This window comes from Lytechinus variegatus, chromosome 4, assembly GCF_018143015.1.
Source record: "Lytechinus variegatus isolate NC3 chromosome 4, Lvar_3.0, whole genome shotgun sequence".
NCBI classification, from domain to species: Eukaryota; Metazoa; Echinodermata; class Echinoidea; order Temnopleuroida; family Toxopneustidae; genus Lytechinus; species Lytechinus variegatus.
In genome coordinates, this window is record NC_054743.1 from 14,265,087 (window position 1) to 14,287,671 (window position 22,585).

Sequence of the window (22,585 nt, forward strand, 5' to 3'; positions counted from 1 at the left end):
GTCTATCAGGTCCATTGAAACGAGAATACATTTTAGCCTGAATAATTTTCTAGGGGCAACACGCCCAAAACCTAAATCAATATGCAAGTGAGTGTAAACTTTGATAATTAAGGTCATGATTTACCTAGCACAGATGCTGCCATGCAGACACTCTTATCATGTGTATAGTTTACTACATCAACTGCTCGAGTATACAATCAGTTCATTAGTACATGATCGTATAAAACTGATTCATTATTACAACTTGCAAATAACATGTCAGCAACAATAACCATTGCCATTATATTAACATGTTCTTTGATTGGGGCTATGCTTCTCTCTGCGCTGACGGGATACCTTAATCGTCAAAAGCGACGTAATAGTTAATTTTGATCTCTTTTCGTCGAATCTGGTCTTCCTGATCTGATATTTCGCTAATGGAACGGAAGAGTGAATTGTGAAATCAGTCCTAAACTACAGCAACTACACATAGAACACCCAAGAATTCATCACTTTGGATTGAGCGAGTCTCCTGGCGAATATAAAAATGAAACTATCACTCTTTGGATTGTTATTATTGTGTATCACTCCAACCGTTTTATGTCAAGGTGATACTGAGGACATCCCAGGTGAAGCTAAGGTAATTGATCTTGAAGTAATATTGTATATCGATTTTTTTTTATTAGAAACAATTATCCTCAAGTCTACTTATTATACAGACATATATAATACCGTTATATGTGATTTGTAAGTGGCAGATCCGGGGGGGGGGGGGGGACATCCGGTCTGCCCCCCCTTGAAAGTCTGTCTTTTATACACAGGTGATGACAACTGTGGGGGCTTGTCAAATTTCCCTTGCGACAAAATGACCGTTATTTTTTAGTGAAACCTTTTTTTTTATAATTTGTTTTATTATTATCATTATTATTATTTTTTTTTTTGGGGGGAGGCTTGTCAAATTTTCGTAGAGAAATGTGTTCCCTTTGTTTGAATGTCCTGGATCCTCTCCTGATGAATTGTGTTTGTTAATTTGAAGGAAAGACGAAAGTATATCTATGATAACTACATTTATTAAATGTTATTGATACCTCCATGGCAGTTTATGCAAATTGAATTCAATTAAACTAAATATACAAAATATTTAGGTTAGGCATGTGTATTTTTGTTATTGGTATCTTCATAATTATTTCACATCATTGACCCCCATTTGATTCATGGAAAAAATTATTTGCATGTAAAATATAAAGCTGTTGTAATATGCACAGAATAGTACATTACACTTTTATTGCTCTCATATTAACCCGTGTTAACACCCTGCCAGGCAAACAACTCAAAGTATAAAATAGATAAGAAAAGGAGAAAGAGAGGGAAAGGGAGGGAGAGAGGAGATGAGAGAGAGAGAGTGGGAGAAGATGAACTATTCAAATTCTATTTTGTTTACCAATTATGTCGGTATGCAACTAGCCCAAATCAATAATTAAGAACAGCTGTCATCAACACGTTTGTGTTCTTTCCCACAAATCATGCAATAGTGATGTACTTCTTAAGTCCATCCTGAATAGACTGATTCGAATCTTATTGCGATATATTGATTGGAAAAATATGAATATTTTTCATTGTACTCATTTCCGAAATTAGGATATGACCATGCACAGTTTTTCCTCTTTCGCCCTTTTAATCTTTTGTATTATTATTTATTTATGTACTTATTATTATTGTCTTTTTTTTTTTTTTGGGGGGGGGTAAATGAATATGCTTTTTTTTAATAACCAATGATTCGATCTTTAAGCCCGTTAATGACTCACTCTTACGTAATCACATAGAAATGTGTATGCAGATGTGATTTTATTAAAGGTTTATGTCAATATTGAAAACTTTCATTTTCGCTGGTTTTATATCAACACCACAACTTAGATCATTTTTTTGATTCCATACAAACCCCTCCTATAAACATCTTGAAAATTAAAGTAAATATAGGGAGGAAGGTATATTTAAGTGATACTAAAGTTATGCCTTTGTTCTATTGAGGGTCCCCTTTTGAATTAATTTCATATATTCAACAATAGAGAAAATGTTGCCTGTAAAAGACCAAGCTCGAATCATGTAGGCAGTCTTATCCAAACAAATATCCATTGAAGTTGATCTATGATATATGACGAAAATGATACAGGAGCGGAAATTCACCTTTTCCGTTCGATATTTACCTTCAAGAAACTAGGTAATGGTAACACGTCAGAGGAAAACAAACAACAAGGACTACACATGACTAAATCACCTAAAAATTTATAAAGAAGTACGATAAAAATATAAAATAAAAAACAAGTGGATGAATATCTGATAATTGCATGTATTTATCAACGTTTTCATTTTGTTTAACTCTCAGGATGATGCAGACATTCCTGCTTCCTGGCTTGACATCTTGAGCAAGCTTTCCCAGATCCTGAACGACAAGAACAACAAACCCGACATCACTACACCGACCAGCCAATCATACCCCGATCAGCCAATCGACCACCAAACCGTCAATGATGACAATAATGTTGAAGGAACTGACGTGGCTACCACTGTTGTCTATGAATACGTGAATGGAACCAAGTTCTGGGAGGACGAGGACGATGGCATACCACATCCCGACACAGTTTCTCCTTTCATTAGCGTCCTTGATGGCGTCGAGAATGGTGATAACTCGTCTGCCGATTCAACAAATTCGCTGTCGATCAACAACGAAGAAGCAGAACCTCCATCAAATCAAACGTCATTCACAGACTCAAATCTAACTCTTCAGGAAGCCCTCGCCATTTTACGAGATCGAAACCAAGAGAATAACTTCCATGATCAACAAGACGGGGATGAAGAAAGGCAAGAAACACCTCAGAACAGCACCGACCTGCACATCGACAATGTCCTTGACCATATTTCAGAAGAGACATCACTATCTCGTCTTTATTATCATCAAGATTCCACGACAGAGACCAATCAAAGTATTTCAGATGATAGGAACAGAACAGTCGATATAGAAGATGTTGCATCGGCGACTGCAAATCCAAAAAAGTACAATTACACTATGGTTTTAACAAACGCTTCATCATCCACACCTGAAGTTTTCGGAGAAAATGCATCTCGAACAGACATGACAGAGAGACCTTCGATGGAGACATCACCACTTCTTGAAGTCAACACAACTTCCTTGGAATCAGGTCAGGGTGAAACCCAGCAGTCGGATAATCTAACTCTCCAGAATATGAGCAGCACGGCGGTAGGAAGCACCTCGTCATCATCATCTGGAAATCTAAAGCAATATACCTACAAGACGGAAGATGAAGGAGTCTCGCAATCGTCAACAGGTAACAGTGTCGAGCCATCGTTTGAGGCATCCGTCGAACCAACCCCTACGGAACTCCCTCCGCAGTTCTGGGTCGTCAACGATAAGGGTGACGACAATGATTCGATGTCGAAAGAAAAAGACATTTATAGCGAACTTCTCCCTGCAACTGTGGAAGGTTCAACGGACACCCTTAAAGACAACACGGTAGGCTGCAATGTATACGTATAGGTTATCTTTTTCACAAGACGGTGGAATGCAAAATGCTGTCCCTGTCATGTTTAGAGGGGGAATCCGTATCTAGATAAATCACTGTAAGCCCTATCATAAACATTAATTAAGCAATAAACCAGTGCAGTCATGTTAATCTCATTCAGCGAGCTTTAGAATACTCTTCTTTCTGTTTCCTTCCACTCGTAGGCATTTCTTCTTGTTACCTTTTTTATTACTTGCCAAATCCATGTGGCGCCATCCCTGATAACCACATCAGAGTATCCAGAATTATAAGTCATTGATAATTGTCATTTTTATTGTTTTTCCTTACTAACGATTTGCCACTGAAACAAATTAATAATGATAATTGAAAATAAATTATTGTTGGAATAAATCGAAATACCCCGTAAATTGTGAATGAGAAGTAAATCAATCATCGTCTCTCATTGGTTATTTGAAGTGCACTTCAATTTGTTTTAAATTTGTTTTTGATATTTGTCATGTTTGTTAGAGTCTGCGCATATTTTTTTTATAGGGGCTACATCAGTAATATTTTCATCGATATTAATATTACTCTCATCGCGCTGAAGTCATCCTTTAAATCAGTATCAATAGTCATACCAACGTCCCATCTCCAATCGGACAGATATGATATTCGAAACAATGTAGCTCTGGGCCCCGTCTTACAAAGGGTCACGATTGATCCAATAAATCGTAACTATATGGAAATCCATCAGTGTCATTCATCTAGAAATCAATGAATTTATGGATATACATTCATATCTAGAAACAATTTTGAGCAAACATGTATTTTATATGTTGACGTTACTGGCTTTCCATAGTTAAAATTGATCGGATCAATCGCAACTCTTTGTAAGATGGGCCCCTGATCAGTCCGGAGTCGAATTCATTTGGTGCGACTGTATAGCATTACTTTAATAGTAATTCATTTCCAATTCGGCCTATATCTTTTTTTTTAATATTATCTTCCAGACACAGAAATGCGATTGGATGGGCAAGAGCAACAACAATGCTTTCATCAACCTTGTCGACAAGATCTGTCACCTTCTCAGACCTCTCCCGATCTTCTTCAACATCCTCATGCTAATGATACTCGGTATCATGACCGTGGTCGTCTGCTGGCTCATATGTCTATGTGTTCGATGTCGTCGACGTCGACACAGGAAGGGAGGAGAAGAGAAGGACAGCCTGATTGAGGAAGGAACACGGAAAGAGAAGAGATCGTTGCTATATCAGTTTAGCTAATCGAAACCTTGATATAATAGGGTTGCCAACAATCACCACTGTAGATCAAAATTATAGCAACGATTGAATTCACATTTTTTTTCAGGAAGGTGGGGACAAGAAGAGGCAAAATTTGTTCCAGAACTTTTATAAACGAGGCAGCGAAGCAATTGAGCTGAACATAGTGTTTTTTTTTTTTGCATTTACTATAATAAAAATTAAAGACCTGGGCCCTTCTGACAAAGAGATGCAGTTAACTTAAATTGATTTCAATTGTGAGGTCAATCTAAATTTGATTTTGATAGGGACTATCACAAGCCTTTTTAAGACAGGGCTAAGTTGCAAACTTTGCATGTATTGTCATGAGATTTTCAATAAAGGTTTTGGACATTTCTGGAGAATTTGGTGACAGCCATTCATGCTCTCCATCCAACTTTATCCATATTTTATAATTATATCATATTCATATCTAAATCATAAGTGAACTGAGTTCAGTTATGATGTAGATATAAAATATGGATAAAGTTGGATGGAGAGCATAAATGTCTGGGTGGAGGGTAAAACGATTTTCAAATCGATATTGTAGAGTTATAGCTAAATTCAGGGGCCGCGGAAGCGGGGGGGGGGGGGGGGGGCTGGTATCAAGGTACCATTGATATCTCTTTATAACTGTATAATTATGACTGATTATTTCAAAACGATATATCTAATTGACTTAAGTTCTTCGTACCTTACTCTCAACAGGTTATTAACTTTCTGTATAAAAATTATGGGGCTCATGAAGTTTATATTTGGTTTAAGTTTAAGTTGGTGATTTTATAATTGTTTTATATCAATATGATACCCATAAAATTTACTAATATTTTCCATGCTATACCAGATACAAAAGTCTCGCCTCTAATCCAGGCGAAAGAGGGAAGGGGGAAAAACAAAAAGATTTTGTACTTAAGAAATGATAGAAGTAGGTATCCCGATGATAATGTGGGACGGGGTCGTCACATTGAACGGGGTCACCATCTGCCCAAAATACTTCATAAAAAATCTAAGAATTCGATAAAAACCCTGTTTTAATATATAATATATAATATTTAAAACCGTTCACAGTAAACTTCTGTTTCATTTATTACATATGATGGCGCCAAAACAAGTCACATTTTAATCAATATATGATATTCTCATGAGAAAATATCGCAAAAGTTAAGCATTCAGGACAAGATTTTCAAAATGGCAAACGGTTTAGAATATGTATATTCAAGTTAAATATACTATAAACTTTATCATGATCATAATTCTTTATTAAAAATAGTGTACAATATACACATTTCTTTTAGTTTTTGTGTTTCTTCTCGTTAGCGTTCGTCAGCTACAATAAGGCCTGTACAGGGCCTGTACCTTTTTATTTTTTTTAAACTATGTTATGCATATTCCATATTCCATACAGTCCAATATTCTCTTATACTCTTCGAGTTGTTCATAAAAGGAGTTTAAAAAAATAAGTCGATTTAGATTAGATCAAGATCAGCTGTAAAAAAGTGAAAAGGTGTCGAAACAGGGAATAAGAATCAAATCCTTAAGATTGATTTTTATAATCTAAAATTATATAAATTCAAATCTTTAGGGTGTTAAACTGAGATTGATTGGTCACTAAATAACAGCCTTAATCTTAATTGATGATTTCACTCCATGATGATATTTACACTGAACATGATCACAAGTATGAGTAGTAGTTGTTTCATGACTATGATGGCGCTATAGGGTTAGCGCTGGAGATATTTATATCTCATTAAATAAAGTAAAATTCACAGAGCAAAAGGCTGAAATTTCGATCAAAATCGGATAAAAAATAACGAAGTTATTGCATTTTAAAGATTTGCATTATTCCGGTGAAACAGTCCTAGGCATGTCTTCATTAATATTCATTAGGTGGGCTGAAGATGTCATATCCCCATTTGTTCTTTTGTATTTTATTATATGAAATTAGGTTTATTCAAATTTTTTTTTACCAAGAACTAAAACAATTGGATTGTCAACTGATTGTCAAGTGCATTAGTTATTTCATATATTGCCGCAACTTATTTCTTCATAATGGAGACACATTATTTACCCATGAAAAATGAAACATTACCAATTTCATGCAATAACATGAGAAAAGGGCGATGTGACATCATCAGCCCACCAATTGAATATTCATGACGATGTACATATTACTGTTTTCTCAAAATATCGATAAACTTTAAAATTCAATTATAACTTCGTCATTTGTTATCCGATTTTGATGCAATTTTCAGCATTTTGCTCTGTGTATTTTAATCTATAAATATTTTCAGTCCGGACCATCCCTTTAACTGCACGGTAAATAGCCCCAATTCTTCCGCCAGTCAAAAAATAGTTCCAAAGTCATGGATATATCTTACCAATTCGGGCAAAGGAAGGTCAGTAGTTACTACGTCTAAAATCAGTGTTAGATTTTCAATCATATTCAAACACTTTTGTAAATAAGCAACACTAAGAACCGGGACTAAAAAATGAAGTGCTAATTTAGCACTTACAATGCTTGTATATAGTGACTGCACTACGAGTGCTGATTTTCTAATTTAAATTTGAACTAGAAAATCAGCACTCGTAGTGCAGTCACTATACAAGCACTGTAAGGTGCTAAATTAGCACTTCATTTTTTACAGTGAATATCAAATAAAAAAAATCGATTGGGTTGGGTCGAACGAATATCTTTAGCCTTCCTGTTGTAATTGGGCTCATGGTACCTCAGATTAGTTTGCTCGTTCGATGCAAAGCAAACGATAATAAAATGTCGTTTTCAAGAAAACGAATCGAACGATTCAATATTAAATATTTTAAAAGTGAAAGTGCAAATCACCTTCGAAGAAAGAAGCACAGGTAACATCGAACAACAATTAGTTGAGGTCATTAGCAATAAATCATATTACATCATAATAACAAATTTGCGAACTATCATCATTTAGAAATCAATTTCAATGATAAATGAGTTGAAACTAATGCACGAGATAGACATTAGTTATTATAATATCCATGGAAAGGCAGTTTAAACAAAGCGTTTATATCTAATAACGAATGTAATTCTGGCTACTGAACAAATACTCGAGGTTATGGTTACTTTAACGATTATCTCCCCTGATTTGGATCACAGGAATACAATTCCTATTTATAAAATTGTTGATTTTGCTAGTTCTCTGTGAAATAATATGGTCCTTGTCGTAGATGACGCTATTCCATCACTGATCATATCGATACTGTAATCATACTACGAAGAGATGGGCATTCGTCGCTTAGATAATGAATTCACTAACGGGTGACTTATTTTTTTATCTAAATAACATTCTCTTCAATGTTTGTCTACTTTAGTCCAATGATCGTTACCGTGAGAAGGGTCTGAAGCAATTCATGATCGAAACTTTATATTTCACAGTTGATAATCATGGAAAATCAACGTGCAGTTCTTAATAACCTTTGGTAATCTTAGATCTATGTGTTTTATTTGAGAAAATGTCTGCATATTTCAATAGAGAAGCAAATTTGTCATTGATTGTTAACCATTTAAAATTCAATTATTGAGGTCCTTACGTGCGTCCGGAAATGGCTGGATCGGATATTTTGCCAGGATATTTTATATCACAGAAATCGTCTGCTTCTCAAGTTGCCGCTCCAAATATGAAGCACGTGGATTGAAAGGCACATGCTGAAACAGGGTATCAGTCAACAAAACTAAGACCGGGGAAACTGATCCGTCTTTAAAGGACAAGTTCACCCCAACAAAAAGTTGATTTTGAATAAAAAGAGAAAACCCCAACAAGCATAACACTGAAAATTTCATCAAAATCGGATGTAAAATAAGAAAGTTATGACATTTTAAAGTTTCGCTTAATTTCACAAACAGTTATTATGCACATCCTGGCTGGTATGCAAATGAGGAGACTATGACGTCATCCACTCACTATTTCTTTTGTATTTTGTTATATGAAATATTATAAATTTCTCCTCATTGTCAAGTGAAACAGTGATTAAAAATTATTCGTCCCCATACATGTGGAATTAGCATTGTTTAATACTATATGGTTCAGTCAAGTCGGTCCCTACGCGGGTCAAATCTGTAAAAAATGAAACATTGTATAATTCAAACAATAAAAACAAAAGAAATAGTGAGTGATGGACATCATCGACTGACTCATTTGCATGTCACCGAGTTGTGCACATCACTGTTTTGTGAAAAATAAGCGAAAGTTTAAAATACTATAACTTTCTTATTTTACATCCGATTTTGATGAAATTTTCAGTGTTATGCTAGATTGATTTTTCTCTATTTATTCAACTCATCACTTTGCTGGGATGGACTTGACCTTTAAGTGAACAGACGTCTTGGTAGTCTTGTCACAACACCTGTACGTTCTCATTAAGATGCCCATAATCAGGTGACGGTGACTATCATTGAATCAAAGAAATGCTCGCGTTAATCGTCTATCTCTTCACAATGTCCATTTATGCATGTTGTTCATATTTTCACGAAATACAAAGCGCTTCAATCGATATGCGGTCTAATTCTTTGGGTAAATGCCAGATTTTTCAAACTTCCCCAGTAACTTGCAGCAAATCATTATTTTATACACAATGTACCATGTGTTTTTCATTTATCACTTTGTGAATTTAGATACTTTATAGTTCTCTTTCTGATTGTGCATTGATAATTGAGACTCCGAGAATTGAATACCAAACTATGATTTATGAATTGAGATATCGCATCATACCCATCAAATCATACCATGAAACAGGTATGATCGGCTTGGCTCCATGCTTAAATACACAGTGGACAAACATGAGTATGACGCGATATCTCATAAATCATATTGCGGAATATCCACACTCGAAACCTCCAGTTATCACCTCAACTCGTAGATTGATAAATGAAAAACACTTGGTACGTGATTGTGTACAGTGCGTCCCAGAATAAACGAAACCGAGATTTAGTGATCATTTATCATAACTTAATCATAAAAAGAATAGACAAATGACCTACCAATTTAAAGCGTAGAATCTCCTCTTTCATCTGATATTATTTAGGTTATTTCTTATTCACGCATGAGTGAGCAAAAACAATTTGAAGAAAGGATACCAAAAACTCATTTGGCGGGGGGTATCTGGGTTTCAAAAAGAAAACCACATTTCTGAAAAGTTTAATATCTGATCTTTAATTTGGTACCAAAATTACAGAAAATGGTCAAGAAATAAAAAAGTTCTGGTCATTTGAAATAAGGCTTGTATTTCCATAATTTCATGAGATAAACGTGTTTATACCGGTTTCCCACAGAAGCTTTCGCATGGTGAACAAAAGATTTAATGCATGGCTGATCGTGAACAAAACAGAGTGTCGAGAGAGTTTGAAAGCCAGCCTGGAGAACCTCTTCATTTTATGAAATTATTGAAATTCAAGCCTTATTTCAAATGACCAGAACTTTGTTATTTCGTGACCATTTTCTGTAATTTAGGTATCAAATTAAAGAGGAGATATCGAACTTTTCAAAAATGTGGTTTTCTTTTTGAAACCCAGATACCCCCCGCCAAATGAGTTTTTGATATCCTTTCTTCAAATTGCATTTGCTCACTCATGCGTGAATGAGAAATAATCTAAGTAATATCAGATGAAAGAGGAGATTCTAAGCTTTAAATTGGTAGGTCATTTGTCTATTTTATTTATGATTAAGTAATGATAATTGATCGCTAAATCTCGGTTTCGTTTTTTCTGGGACGCACTGTATAATTTTGGATTTACTGGGTACTGTTATTAATCAGATGCCCAGTATTGTCTGTGACGTTTAAGGGTACTAATACCATGGTCACATTTGCTCTACGGCGGCCGTACGGCGGCCGTAGATACCTGAATTCGAGAGATTTCTGCGGCGGCCGCAGAAAATCTGCGGTGGCCGCAGGGTCGACGTACGGCGGATTCCTACCTTTTACAGGCCGTAGGGGTGGCCGTAGAATTTTAGCGCGGAGTTATAACATTTTTTCTTTTCTACGCTCGCCGTAGAAATTAGACTAGCCGTAGGCATGGCGTAGAATGGTCTACGGCGGCCGTACGTCGAGCGTACGGTGGCCGTGCGGCTGCCCTCGTGTTTTTCTTCCCTCCTTTCCCCTTCTCCTTTTGTGTTATATGCTCGGAGCCACAAGGCGCGTATTTAGAATTTTGCACCTCGGGGGCTCGACCTATAATTTTTGGCCCATATGCATGTGTACTTTTCAGAAAAAAAATGGCGACCCCTCCTCGTCAGGCAAACAGGTGCCTTAAATGCATGTTGAATTATTTTATATCATAATCACATGAAAAAGGGCAACTGCAGACCACTTTTTTAATGATAAATTAATAAAAAGCAAACTATCCATGAATATGATGTAATAGCCTACCACTTTTTTTTTAAAGAACAAATGTGACCAGGAAGCACAGATATTGCCCTTTCACCAGCGGCTGACTTGGGTAAAATATGACGTTATCATCATTATCATTATTATTACTATTATTATTACTAATATTATTAGTAGTATTATCTTGGGGAGTTAAATGCTGATTTTTGTTGTTGTTTCCTAGGGTGTAGTTATATTGAATTTATTCATATAAACATATTAACATGGTTAAGGGAGATCTATCTGTCAGGGCGAGCTGAAAATTGTTTATATTCCAAAATGACCCAAAGTTTGGAAATTCTAAGCATTATTTGTAATCATGAACAGTATGGGCACTTAAATATTATTCGATGCGAGCGCGAAGCGGGAGCTGAACTTTTTTTTATATTCCGTTCCAAAACTAGACATTCTCCGCAATTTAGGTAATCATTAACAGGATGTACATCTAACTAATCATTCGATGCGAGCGCGAAGCGCGAATCATCCCAAAAGTCGAATTTGCCCCCCCCCTTCCTAGGTCGAACATCAATTTGGTGCCCCCGCACTTTTATTACTCCCCCTTTTCTCTTCTCTCTTTTTCCCTTATTCTTGTTTCTTTCTCTCTTTCTTTTCTCCCTTTCCTCTTTTTCTTCTTTCCCCCTCCTTTTTTATCTCCCTTTTCTTTCCCTTTCTTCCCTCCCTCTTTTGGCGCCCCCTTTTTCCCTACCCAGGGGCCCGGACCCCGAAAACCCACCCCTCCCTCCCGCCCAAAATAAGTGCATGGGCATGGTGCGAAACTTTGAAAACTTTCTGAAATGAAATGTCTAATGTAAAATATCATGATGAGTGTGACAAGCAATTTATGGTATACTCCCTGTATAGTCCCCCTGCGGCCGCCGTGAGGGCGCCTTGCGGCCACCTCGCGTCTGCCGTAGTATTTGTCAAAAACCTACGGCCAGCGCAGGGTCGCCCTAGGGCGACCGTACGTCATGATTTCAAGGACATACGTCAGCCGCAGATTTTTTTTTCCATAAATTAAAAAATACGCCGTGCGGCGACCGTAACATATGTGACCGCTAGAGTAAGTGGCCGTGGAAATTCTGAGGCGACCGTAGAATTGCTACTCGCCGTAGAAATTTTAGAATCTACGGCGGCCGTAGCAAATGTGACCAAGGTATTAACATAAAACTCGCAATACTAAATTGGTAAATAAAAGACATAATGGTACATAATATCAGCCTTTAAGAGATTTATTACTGTTTTTACATCTTTACAAACTCATGCTAGTAAACACCTACCGGTACATGAGAAGATTACAGGGGGGACTACACGTTAAAGATATCAGAAGACGACACTGAAAAGATATCTGGTATAATTATCCGTTTTGGGGTAAAATTATACATTCGAAATTGGAATTAGTTGTTTTTGAAGGATTCCATTTCTTGTAATATTGTGTAGAAGTCCATTGTGTGCAATGTACGTGCTGTAATAATTAAGTTGTTTATAATCGAAATGACATATTACAATTTTCATGGAGGGGTTCAAGTTTCTGAAAAATGATGAAAAAAGTAATCCAAAAAATATTAAATAAAAATGAGTGATTAAACCCGTCATCATTATTATAAGCATCATCGTTATTAGTAATACTATTGTTTGTTATCATTATTATTATCTTCATCACCATCATCATCATCCTCCTCCTCCTCCTCCTCCTCCTCATCATCACCATCCTCCTCATCATCACCATCATCATAACCATCAATATTGAACAATGAACCTGTTAATTATCATAGATGCTCTTCGAAGAAGACCTATTATGTAACTTGTGAAGGTTTTCATGTTGAGGAAGAAGAGTGTACACTGTTAAAAAAAACGTGATTTTACAGAAAATAAACAGAAGATTTTGCAGAAAGCAATAACAGAATCATTCTGTAAATTCATAAAACAGGAATTTTCTGTAATTTAACAGAACAGGTCTGTTTAAAAAGGGGAAAAGGATGTTTTATTCAAGGAAATTTGTAAGATTCCATACTCCAAATACCAATTTCTTGTAAGATTACGCAAATCGGTAAGATTACAGGTGTTCTCGAGACTCTGCTGCAGGAACTTCTTTTATTTTTTTCTAACAGTGTAGTTTTCACGGCACACCATGTAGGTTGCATAGATAATTGTTTGTCTGGTATGATAATGTAACACCCCTTCCTCTTCCCTGTAATAATTGTGCATACGTGATAATAGACGGAAATAACGCATTGTCGTTCAGTTAGTGTCCAATCTATTATGAATTATTAACCTATATATATCCCATTTCCACTTCGAGAATGTGTTAAGCCCAAATCGAAATGTCGGACATTGTTTTTTTTTGTATAACGAATACGACCATTAAATTTTACATGTATTTGAATGAACTGGCAAAGGTATACACTCTTAAAACAAATCAGTCAAATTGACTAGAACAGTAGTCAGCTGGGAGCAACTAATATGGCAATCACTGATATTCACATTTCTGACATGTATTCTAGTCAGAAATAACTCTGTTCTAGTAAAATATGACAAGAAAATAGTCAATATGACTAGAATAACAGTTGCTATCAGCTGACCCTATTAACTAGTCATTTTTGACTGATTTGTTTTTAGAGTGTAGCCACATCATAGGGCTTCGATAGATTCTTATAGGAGGTTATTATATAAATGAAACACACACACAATGGACACATGCACACACTCAAACAACATAGGCCTACAGCAAATTCTCCCAGTTAATGAGACCTCCTTGCAGTTTGTATTTTCTGAAATTGATACAAAAATGAATCGATGAAATCATTTGAAGTCCACACTTGTTATGATAACAGATACACGATTTGTTTAGTAAATTCACTATCAGCCAAGTAATTGTTATTGAAAATTACGGTGATTACGATATCATGTTTCATGGGTAAAATGAAATTTGTGACTGACCGCTTTGTGCTCGAGTGTTCCTTAGCTTTATTTTACATCTGATAATGATTAAATCTTCAGTGTCACGCTTGTTTGCTTTGTTTTCATTTATTCAAATCAACTTGCTAGTGGTGAGCTTTTTATGTGTGAGTGATTGAGTTTTTACAAACGTGTATCAATCAGATTATTATTTACGTCTGGGACCGACTTAAAACGATATCATCCGAAAGACGTGACTATAGAAGGCTCCAACCCGTCTGCATCAATTCAAAACTTCCCCAATGTACTCTAGGTGCTTGGATTACAGGCGCACGCACAGCTCCCGCCGAGCGAGCGATTTACTTCGGTCGAGAGTTGTAATAATGCAGAGCGCTGATTGGTTGAATCTCTCCGACCAATTAACTACGTCGTCGTCGACCACACCCCGCGTGAAGTTTCGCTCTCTCAAGCTGAGTTTCTCACATCTCAATTCACACGCCATTCAACCAACACCTTTGACCGTCGCTCCTGTTAGATATCTCACAAGTGACTAAAGGATTACTGACACAAATCCAGAATTTTAACAAGGCAAAAGGAAAAGCTAACAAAATGAAGGCTTCTTTGGTGTGTCTAGTTTTAATTGCTCTATTTGCAGTGACTTTTGCCCAGACGACGAATAACGGCACGAACAGCACAGCCTCAACTGCATCGCCGGCGGTAAGTATTTTAAACGAAAGGCTACCCATGTCACTGTCCAAGTGTGGATATTATTACTTTTTACTTAAAAAACTCCCAAATCATATCAACTTGAGCATAGGTCTACACATATTTTTGGGTCAACCCCAAACAAAAAGAAAGAAAAAAGAAGAGGAGGAAATTTTTGACAAATGGAAATACAATATATTTTTATTTTATTCTATTTCATTTAAATCTATTTCCAACAAAATACCAATCAGGAAAATATTGGTTGGTCAAAAGAATGAAGTCAATTCAATAAAAGATAATGTATCATCCTTACACTCAAACTAACTAAGTAGCATTATATTAATCACAATCAATAACAAATGAAGTGCGACACTAAAATATAGATTTGTGTTTTGTGACAATGGAGACGATCATTAAGCTCAACAAAAAGGCAGTGGCTTGTGTATGGCTTTTGTATTAATGATTTAATCACTGTTTAGTCATACATATCCACATTGCAAACATATCATCGCAGCACGTCTAAGCTTTATATGCTCTCCCTTAAATGCACTTTCATTTTCTATAGGGGCGGTGCCATGGATGGAGGGGGGGGTGTCACCTCTATGCTTTTTATTGTTAAAATGTAGGGGGAGATGGGAAGTGAGATAGGAGGAAAGGGAAGAGAAGAAGGAAAAAAGAAAAGTATAGACGATTCGAGTTTGAAACTATAATGTTAATGGTATTCATCCTAATTGTTCAAGTGAAAAAAAAATCAGTTTTAGGTCATTATGTCCCCTATTAAAGTGCACTGCTCCGTCTCTTTACTTTACTCTTTACTATATTCTTATATTTGAGAAGTGAGGGTGTGTGCGTGTGTGTGAAGTGACGAGGGAGAAAGAAAGAGACAAATAAAGATATAGAGAGCTAATTGGAAGGAGAGAGAAAGAGAGTTATTTATAGAGAGGGAAAGAGAAGGAGGAGGAGAGGAGAGAACATATCTAAATATTGATCTAGGCTCTTCTCTTTTTCATGATATTGCCATATTATTGTAGAACACAACTGAGCCCACAATGTCAAATGTACCTCAAAGGCCTAGCAATGCACCAACAACAAAAATGCTACAGGTATAAAGATCTCCGCTGCACGCTGTCACTAATCACGTTAATGGCATGAATTTTCAGGTTTATTTAATGTTTTCAGTTCGAGGAAATACTTTGATTAATAGCATGAACAGAATGAAATCATGATTTCCTTTCAGAAATTCGTCCATTTAGGGAGCGTTTCATGAAAGCACTTATCGGAAGTTTAAGCGACAAAGTCTGTTTTATCCGACAGTTACCATAAAACAGCCGGACACCTGTACTTCTCAACAAATCAAAACCAAGGAAAGTTGTTCGATCCGATAACTTGCCTGACGACAAATATTGATGAAACGCTTCTCTGCTTACAATCTTTTCTAAGATTTATGGATGTTCCTGTAAAACTAACTTTTCCGCTAACATATTTGCTAACTATTTGAAAAGTGCATTGCATGTATCAAGGATCGCATGGGGGGAGGGGGGGGGGGCCCGTGAATTTCCGACCCCGTTTATTTAAATTCAACGTGTGCAAAAACATTTAAAAATTACCATCTGATTGCGAGTTTCTTTTTTTGCATGGTCAGTCCCTTCTTTAAAAACGATTTTGTATCAGTTTATTTTGTTGGAATAAATAAATTTAGAATCAAAATTTAAATTTGAATGGTATTCCGGGGGGGGGGGGGGGGGTTCACGAAAAGGAAACATCTTATATGCTTTATGACTATTTTGGAAGAAAACTTTATTATGCGGTATCAAAACTTGTTTTGGTTGGGAATGGGAACTATAGTTTGCTGGGTAAACCCTTCACTCGAGTAAAGGGTCTGATTTGCAGCCTACTCATTAATATTATTGTGTACTGACGGCCCTCTCGCTCAGGCAGTTTTGTATGTGCTATTCTTTGCGTGGAGGCACACTTGTTGATCAAAGTTCCAATCAGGGTCTGTGCCTGCAGACTAAATGGGAACCGGCTTGATCGATAGGAAATGACCAAATTTTTATATTCTGAAAGAAATACATATTTGCATGGTGCACCATTTGTCCCCCTTTTACGTTTGTGATGTGGAATTTCTTGAGCATGGATTGACATTTCGATGAAAGGAAATTGTGAATTTGCGTTATACGATGGGGACGCTCCCGAGAACGTAAAAACGCTGTTTGAAAACTTTAGCATGTTGTTTAAGCATGTCCCTCTAAAAGAAAGTTTTAAACAGTTTAAATGATTTCCAAGAAAGTTTAAACGATTGTTCAAAAGTTTAAACGATTGTTCAAAAGTTTAAACAACTTTATTGTTGTCAGAGTGATGCATGGGCATAAACAATGTGATAATTTGTTTTGTTTATAGTTTGTTTGAATAACGTCAAGAAAACGCAGAAGATGGTGAGAGAAATATGTTGTGGCATAATGTTAAAGAGCTATTGATTCACGGACATAAATTCCATGGTTAAAAAGTCAAAAATACATTTTATAGTTCTGATATACTGGATGTATAATAAAACCCCAATTGTTTTCCTGAGGAAAATACAAAGTATGGGTGGGCAACAATAAAATCATGTCTCCTTAAATATAACTTATCAGCATTCAAATGTAACATTCAACATGTTCCACTAATCCACTGAACATCATTGTTTAAAAATATTATGCAAAAATGCACTTTGCTCATTTTTATGCACAGCACAGAGGGCACAATGAACAATGGAAAGTGAAAGAAATACGGACATAAAACAAAATTTTACCAATTTTTCATGGCTCATAATCTGTTTTTGCTTTTAGTAAATAGTAGGCTGCTTTGTTCCTACGTATTGAGTAATTTCAATGTAAAAGCACAGAACACTTTGTTTGGGAACAAACATTGACAGAACTAAGTCATAATTTTAATGAGTCATACATTTAAAGCAATAATTTATGATTATTAATTTGATATTATTCTCTCTTAAGGGTATCTTTTTTTATTAACAACCAACAAAATCAAATATAAATTAAATTACCGCAGTATTTCCTGGTTTCTTCTTGCAGAATATTTTTCAAATATTATTGGGATCGAATGGCTGGAATAATTTGTATGTTTTCTTTTGTTCTCCCTTAAACAGTCTAATATGACCATGAAACCTACACCAACAAGCGGCAGTCCTGTGTCCGTGGTCTCCAGTGTTCTTTATCTCTCTCTGAGTGTACTGGCTGCAAGGTTCCTGTAACCTCCTCCTCCTTTTCCATCTTCTCTCCTTCCAAACTCTGGAATGATGCGATCCGACCAGCACTTTCTTGGAGGCAACGACAATGACAATCTCTTCTACGTGTTATAGCGTATGAAATACCAGATGTACGTAGTTTGCAGTCGCCTGAGAATACAAAGCATTGAATATCCAAGCCATATAGCCGAGTGAAGAAGCCAACTTGAGTTTTCGTTGCACCACTGCAAAAACTCCGGTGTTGATTTAACACCAGCCTGGAATCTATATATGTCCACACCAGAGAAGTATTGAAACAACACCAGTTTGGAATCAAACCGATGCTGTTTTAATACTAATTGTTGTTGTTGTATGAACACCTGTCTGGTGTTTGACCAATACCAAACCGGTGTTGTTTAACACTTCTCTGGTGTGGACATAAATATAGATTCCGGGCAGGTGTTAAATCAACACCAGTGTTTTTTGCAGTGCAGTGTTTAGGGCTTTTTATACTAAACTCAAGTATTAATGTAAAGTCAAACGTCTCTATAATATTTTATTTTCTGTTTTTTCCACTAATACAACGGCACTTATATCAATGCATACGGTTGATTACAATATATTAATATGATATTGCTTGCTATAAGACATTGCTTACATGAAACAGACTATGTCTTGATATAAGTACACGGTATATTAAAAAATAAACTACCCTTGTGTGTATCTTACACGATTGAATGTACGGTGTTAACCACTCAATTGCTAGTTCATGTATAGATCGAGTCCCAGAGTCACACCAACCGGTGTCACTCATTACACCCTATACATGCTATATTTTGGGTGTTTTATAAGTGTATAACAAGCGCACAACAAATAGAACCATTCACAACTCCAATAATATTTGAACATGTGTGCGTATACTTTAATGGGGGTGTTGCAAGAAACTTGTAATTGATCGCAAGTCAATTTCAGATCCCAAAGTGAATTGAAAGTTGTGCATTTTATTGCAAACTTTTATTAACAAGTATGAATTGATTTGCTTTAGTTAAAATTGACCTATCACTTGCAAATTTGCATCTGAAATTTGAGATTGATTGCACATATTTTCTTGCAACACCCCCTAAGAGGTGTTCACAACTTAATGTGTAAAAATCAACTTTTTCTTATATTCAAGCCATAGAAATCGAATGTAATGATGTGTATATTTTGCTAGTGATTATGTACTATTCGTCATTGGTAAAATTATTTACTGCTTAAGGAATCAACAAAACATAATCAAAATTGTATGTACGCCCATATTGATCAAGGTCAGACAGGGCCTATATTATTTATGATCTTTTAATAAATCGAAATGTACAAAGTTTGGAGGTGAAGCCTGTAAAAGGTTGATTCAGACTGCTTTGCATTTTGTGTACTTTGTCTTTTCTCCAAACCTCCAATAATATACATTACATCAATTAGTCTTCTTTAAGTAGTAAAATTTGAATTACAATTCAATACTTATCATTTCATGCATGGAATTGTAGCACTACATATAATGATAAGATTAAGGATGTATGATTTTCTATTTAAACAGTAAAATAAAAAAAAATATTATGTAAGATAATCAATAATTGTTGCATTATTGATTATCAAGTATTATCAAGTATCGACATGTATTTTTTTTTTCAAATTGCACTTGGTGTAATGTTATATCTGTTGATATTTCTATTCTTAGATTAGATAGATTAGCCACGAAGATTTAGTTGTCTTTAATCCAGAATATTAATCAAACAGATGTTTTGTTTATACAGGATCGTTTTGATTTCTAGCCACCATTGAATAACTATCAACATTAAATCTCCCAAGATTATTAAAAAAATCAATAAATTCTGTTAATTCATTTAAGAAAAATCCATATCTAAAATGAAAATGTGAGGATTTATTTCATATCAATTCTTTGGAAAAATTGTATAGTTGAAGTTGATTTCATACCGTGTTAAGTTTTGCTCTAATTATTAATAAAATATTAATATTTTGTACCTTATACAACTTAAACTTTCCTTATTTTTATGTTGAGCGTCTGGGGATGCATCGGTCCATTAATCATATAGGAATTGTTGAAGAGATGGCGGAGAGTCCCTTCCGAAATTATAAAGATCCTTTGGGTTTGCCAGCGTTGATTCGTGTAAAGGATTAAAATTTGGGGACATAGCTGTTTATTTCTATCGTAAAAAAGATGTAACAGTGAATTTGTGCATTTTACTTGATAACAACCATTGACAAACATTTAATATTTGTTTAAATCTGAAAAAAAATCGAAGGTGTAGGCTCGCAAGGTTTGGGGAGAAAATTAATGACGACATGTACAATTATTGAAAGATTGTAGGAGAGAGGGAGATGGAGGGGGAGGTCTGAAAGAGAGAGGGATGTATGAGGAGTTGATTATAAAAGAAAGAGTGAGAAATAAGAGAAAAGAGGGGGAGAAAGAAAGAAAAAAATTAAAGAAGAGTGTGAGGGTGTGTGTGCGCGCTTGTGTGTGAGAGAGAAAAAAATGACAATAAATAAAAGATTTATTGATGAGAGAAAATAATTATATATATAATATTTATATCTCTCATGAAGATCATATAAAAAAACAAGCAGATATACATGTATGTACCCAGTAATATCAAAAGTTTGTGAATATGATACCACATTAGTAAGCACAGACCTTTGTTTTATTTGATATAAATTTGGTGGGGAAAATATGATCAAATAAAATATTATTTAACCCTAAAAGGACTGTCTGGGCTATTTGAGATGTATAGAGGAATGGGGGGGGGATGTTCTGATCTTGGCCGCCATTCGCGCGACTGCACCAAAATTTGGCATGCACATTCTTTACCACATAAACTACAAGCCAGTATAAAAAAAATTGAAAAATAATTTTGTTAATTCATTATGAAATGCTAATTTATTCGTAAAAAAATAAAAAAAAACAATATTTTTTATATAACAACACCCAATTTCATTTCAATTTTTTTCCAGTTGTCATCTTTGCAATCTGAATTAAAGGTATCCACAAGTCAATTTTTTCCTTATGTTTTATTGTTGTTAGATTTATTTCTTTGTTCTTTATCTTTTGATTTTCATTGTTTTTTTCAATGGAAATCATTACAGACGATTTAAAAACTACATTAAACCCTAAATTAATTAGGAAGACAAATTTGAATGAAAAATAGTCACCCTTTCATAAATGTCATCTCCTATAGCCTTTGTACACAAAGTATACAAATGAGCCATTTTTGGCATGACATTGTCTCGCAAAAAGTCATGTGGTGTCGCGATGATATACCCGTATGTCGCGAATTCGGTCTCTAAATTGTGCGAGACTATTCAAAGTAAAACTTCATATAGAATTTTGTGACGCAATCTTTTTGTGTTCAGAAATATCGCATAAAGGGTTGAGGGGGGGGGGGCACCATGGCCCCCAGTCCTTTAGGGTTAAACTACTGATTTTTCTTATCGAAGAGATGTGGAGTTAACAGTATGAACTTCTTTCGAAGCACCAGGATCATTTAGATTATATAGATTCAGCAGTTAAATATATACATATTTCATAAAAAAATACAAAAAATTGTCATTGACATAACTGTATAATCTGTCAAGTCAACCCCAGAAAAAAGTTGATAAAAATAAATAGAGAAAAATCAAATTAGAGCAACGCTGAAAATTTCATCAATATTGGATGTAAATTAGGAAAGGTATGACAAGTTTCGCTTTTTTTCACAAAACAGTGATATGCACAACTTACAACTCAATGACATGCAAATGAGACAGTCAGTGGTATCCATCACTTACTATTTCTTTTTTTTCTATTGCTTAAATTATACAATATTTCATTTTTTACAGATTTGACAATAAGCTAGGACCAACTTGACTGAACCATATAGTATTAAACAATGCTAATTCCACATGCTCAGGGAGGAATTTGTCGTTGTTTTACTTGAAAATTAGCAGAAAATTAGAATATTTCATTTGTATATAATAAAATACAAAAGAAATAGTGAGTGGGTGATGTCATCATTCTCCTCATTTGCATACCAACCAGGATGTGCATAACTGTTCTGTGAAATTAAGCAAAAATTTTTAATGTCATAACTCTTATTTTATATCCAATTTTGATGAAGTTTTCAGTATTATGCTTGTTGGATTTTTCTCTTTTTATTCAAATAAACTTTTTGTTGGGGGTGGACTTGTCCTTTAAACACTGAATCATGTATTGAAAAACAGAAAAACAAATCTTGACCGATTCTAACAAAAATGTTAGTCATTTCATTTCAACTTTCACTTGGAGCAAATCCCACTGAAATAACAAAGTAACAATGAAAATGAGAGAGGGCAACAATAATTACAAATGAAATACAAATATATAACTCATACAAATGTGGGAAGGTCAACTAAAAGTAATCTCTTACATTTTCAATTGACATATGGCATGAATGGGAGCTATAAGAGGGTGGATTAAATCTAATCTTTGTAATGGCCATGGACATAAGCAAGTGTGTAAGAAAATATCTAGACCCCAGATCAGAACTTTAAGGTATCTGAAC

The 22,585-nt window shown here is 35.2% G+C and overlaps 1 protein-coding gene and 1 long non-coding RNA gene across 2 annotated transcripts; both read left to right on the top strand.

Annotated features, from left to right (window-relative positions):
- Window positions 1–526: 526 nt before the first annotated feature.
- On the top strand, window positions 527–4,780 carry LOC121412818 (protein MTL1-like). Its single transcript, XM_041605580.1, has 3 exons — window positions 527–619; window positions 2,363–3,508; window positions 4,508–4,780. The coding sequence occupies exons 1-3, from the start codon at window positions 527–529 to the stop codon at window positions 4,778–4,780; spliced, it is 1,512 nt and encodes a 503-aa protein (XP_041461514.1).
- A 9,632-nt stretch (window positions 4,781–14,412) lies between these two features.
- On the top strand, window positions 14,413–20,035 carry LOC121413455. The gene is made up of 3 exons (XR_005969744.1): window positions 14,413–14,800; window positions 15,820–15,891; window positions 17,934–20,035. It is a non-coding gene; the product is annotated as an uncharacterized LOC121413455 (long non-coding RNA).
- Window positions 20,036–22,585: the final 2,550 nt, after the last annotated feature.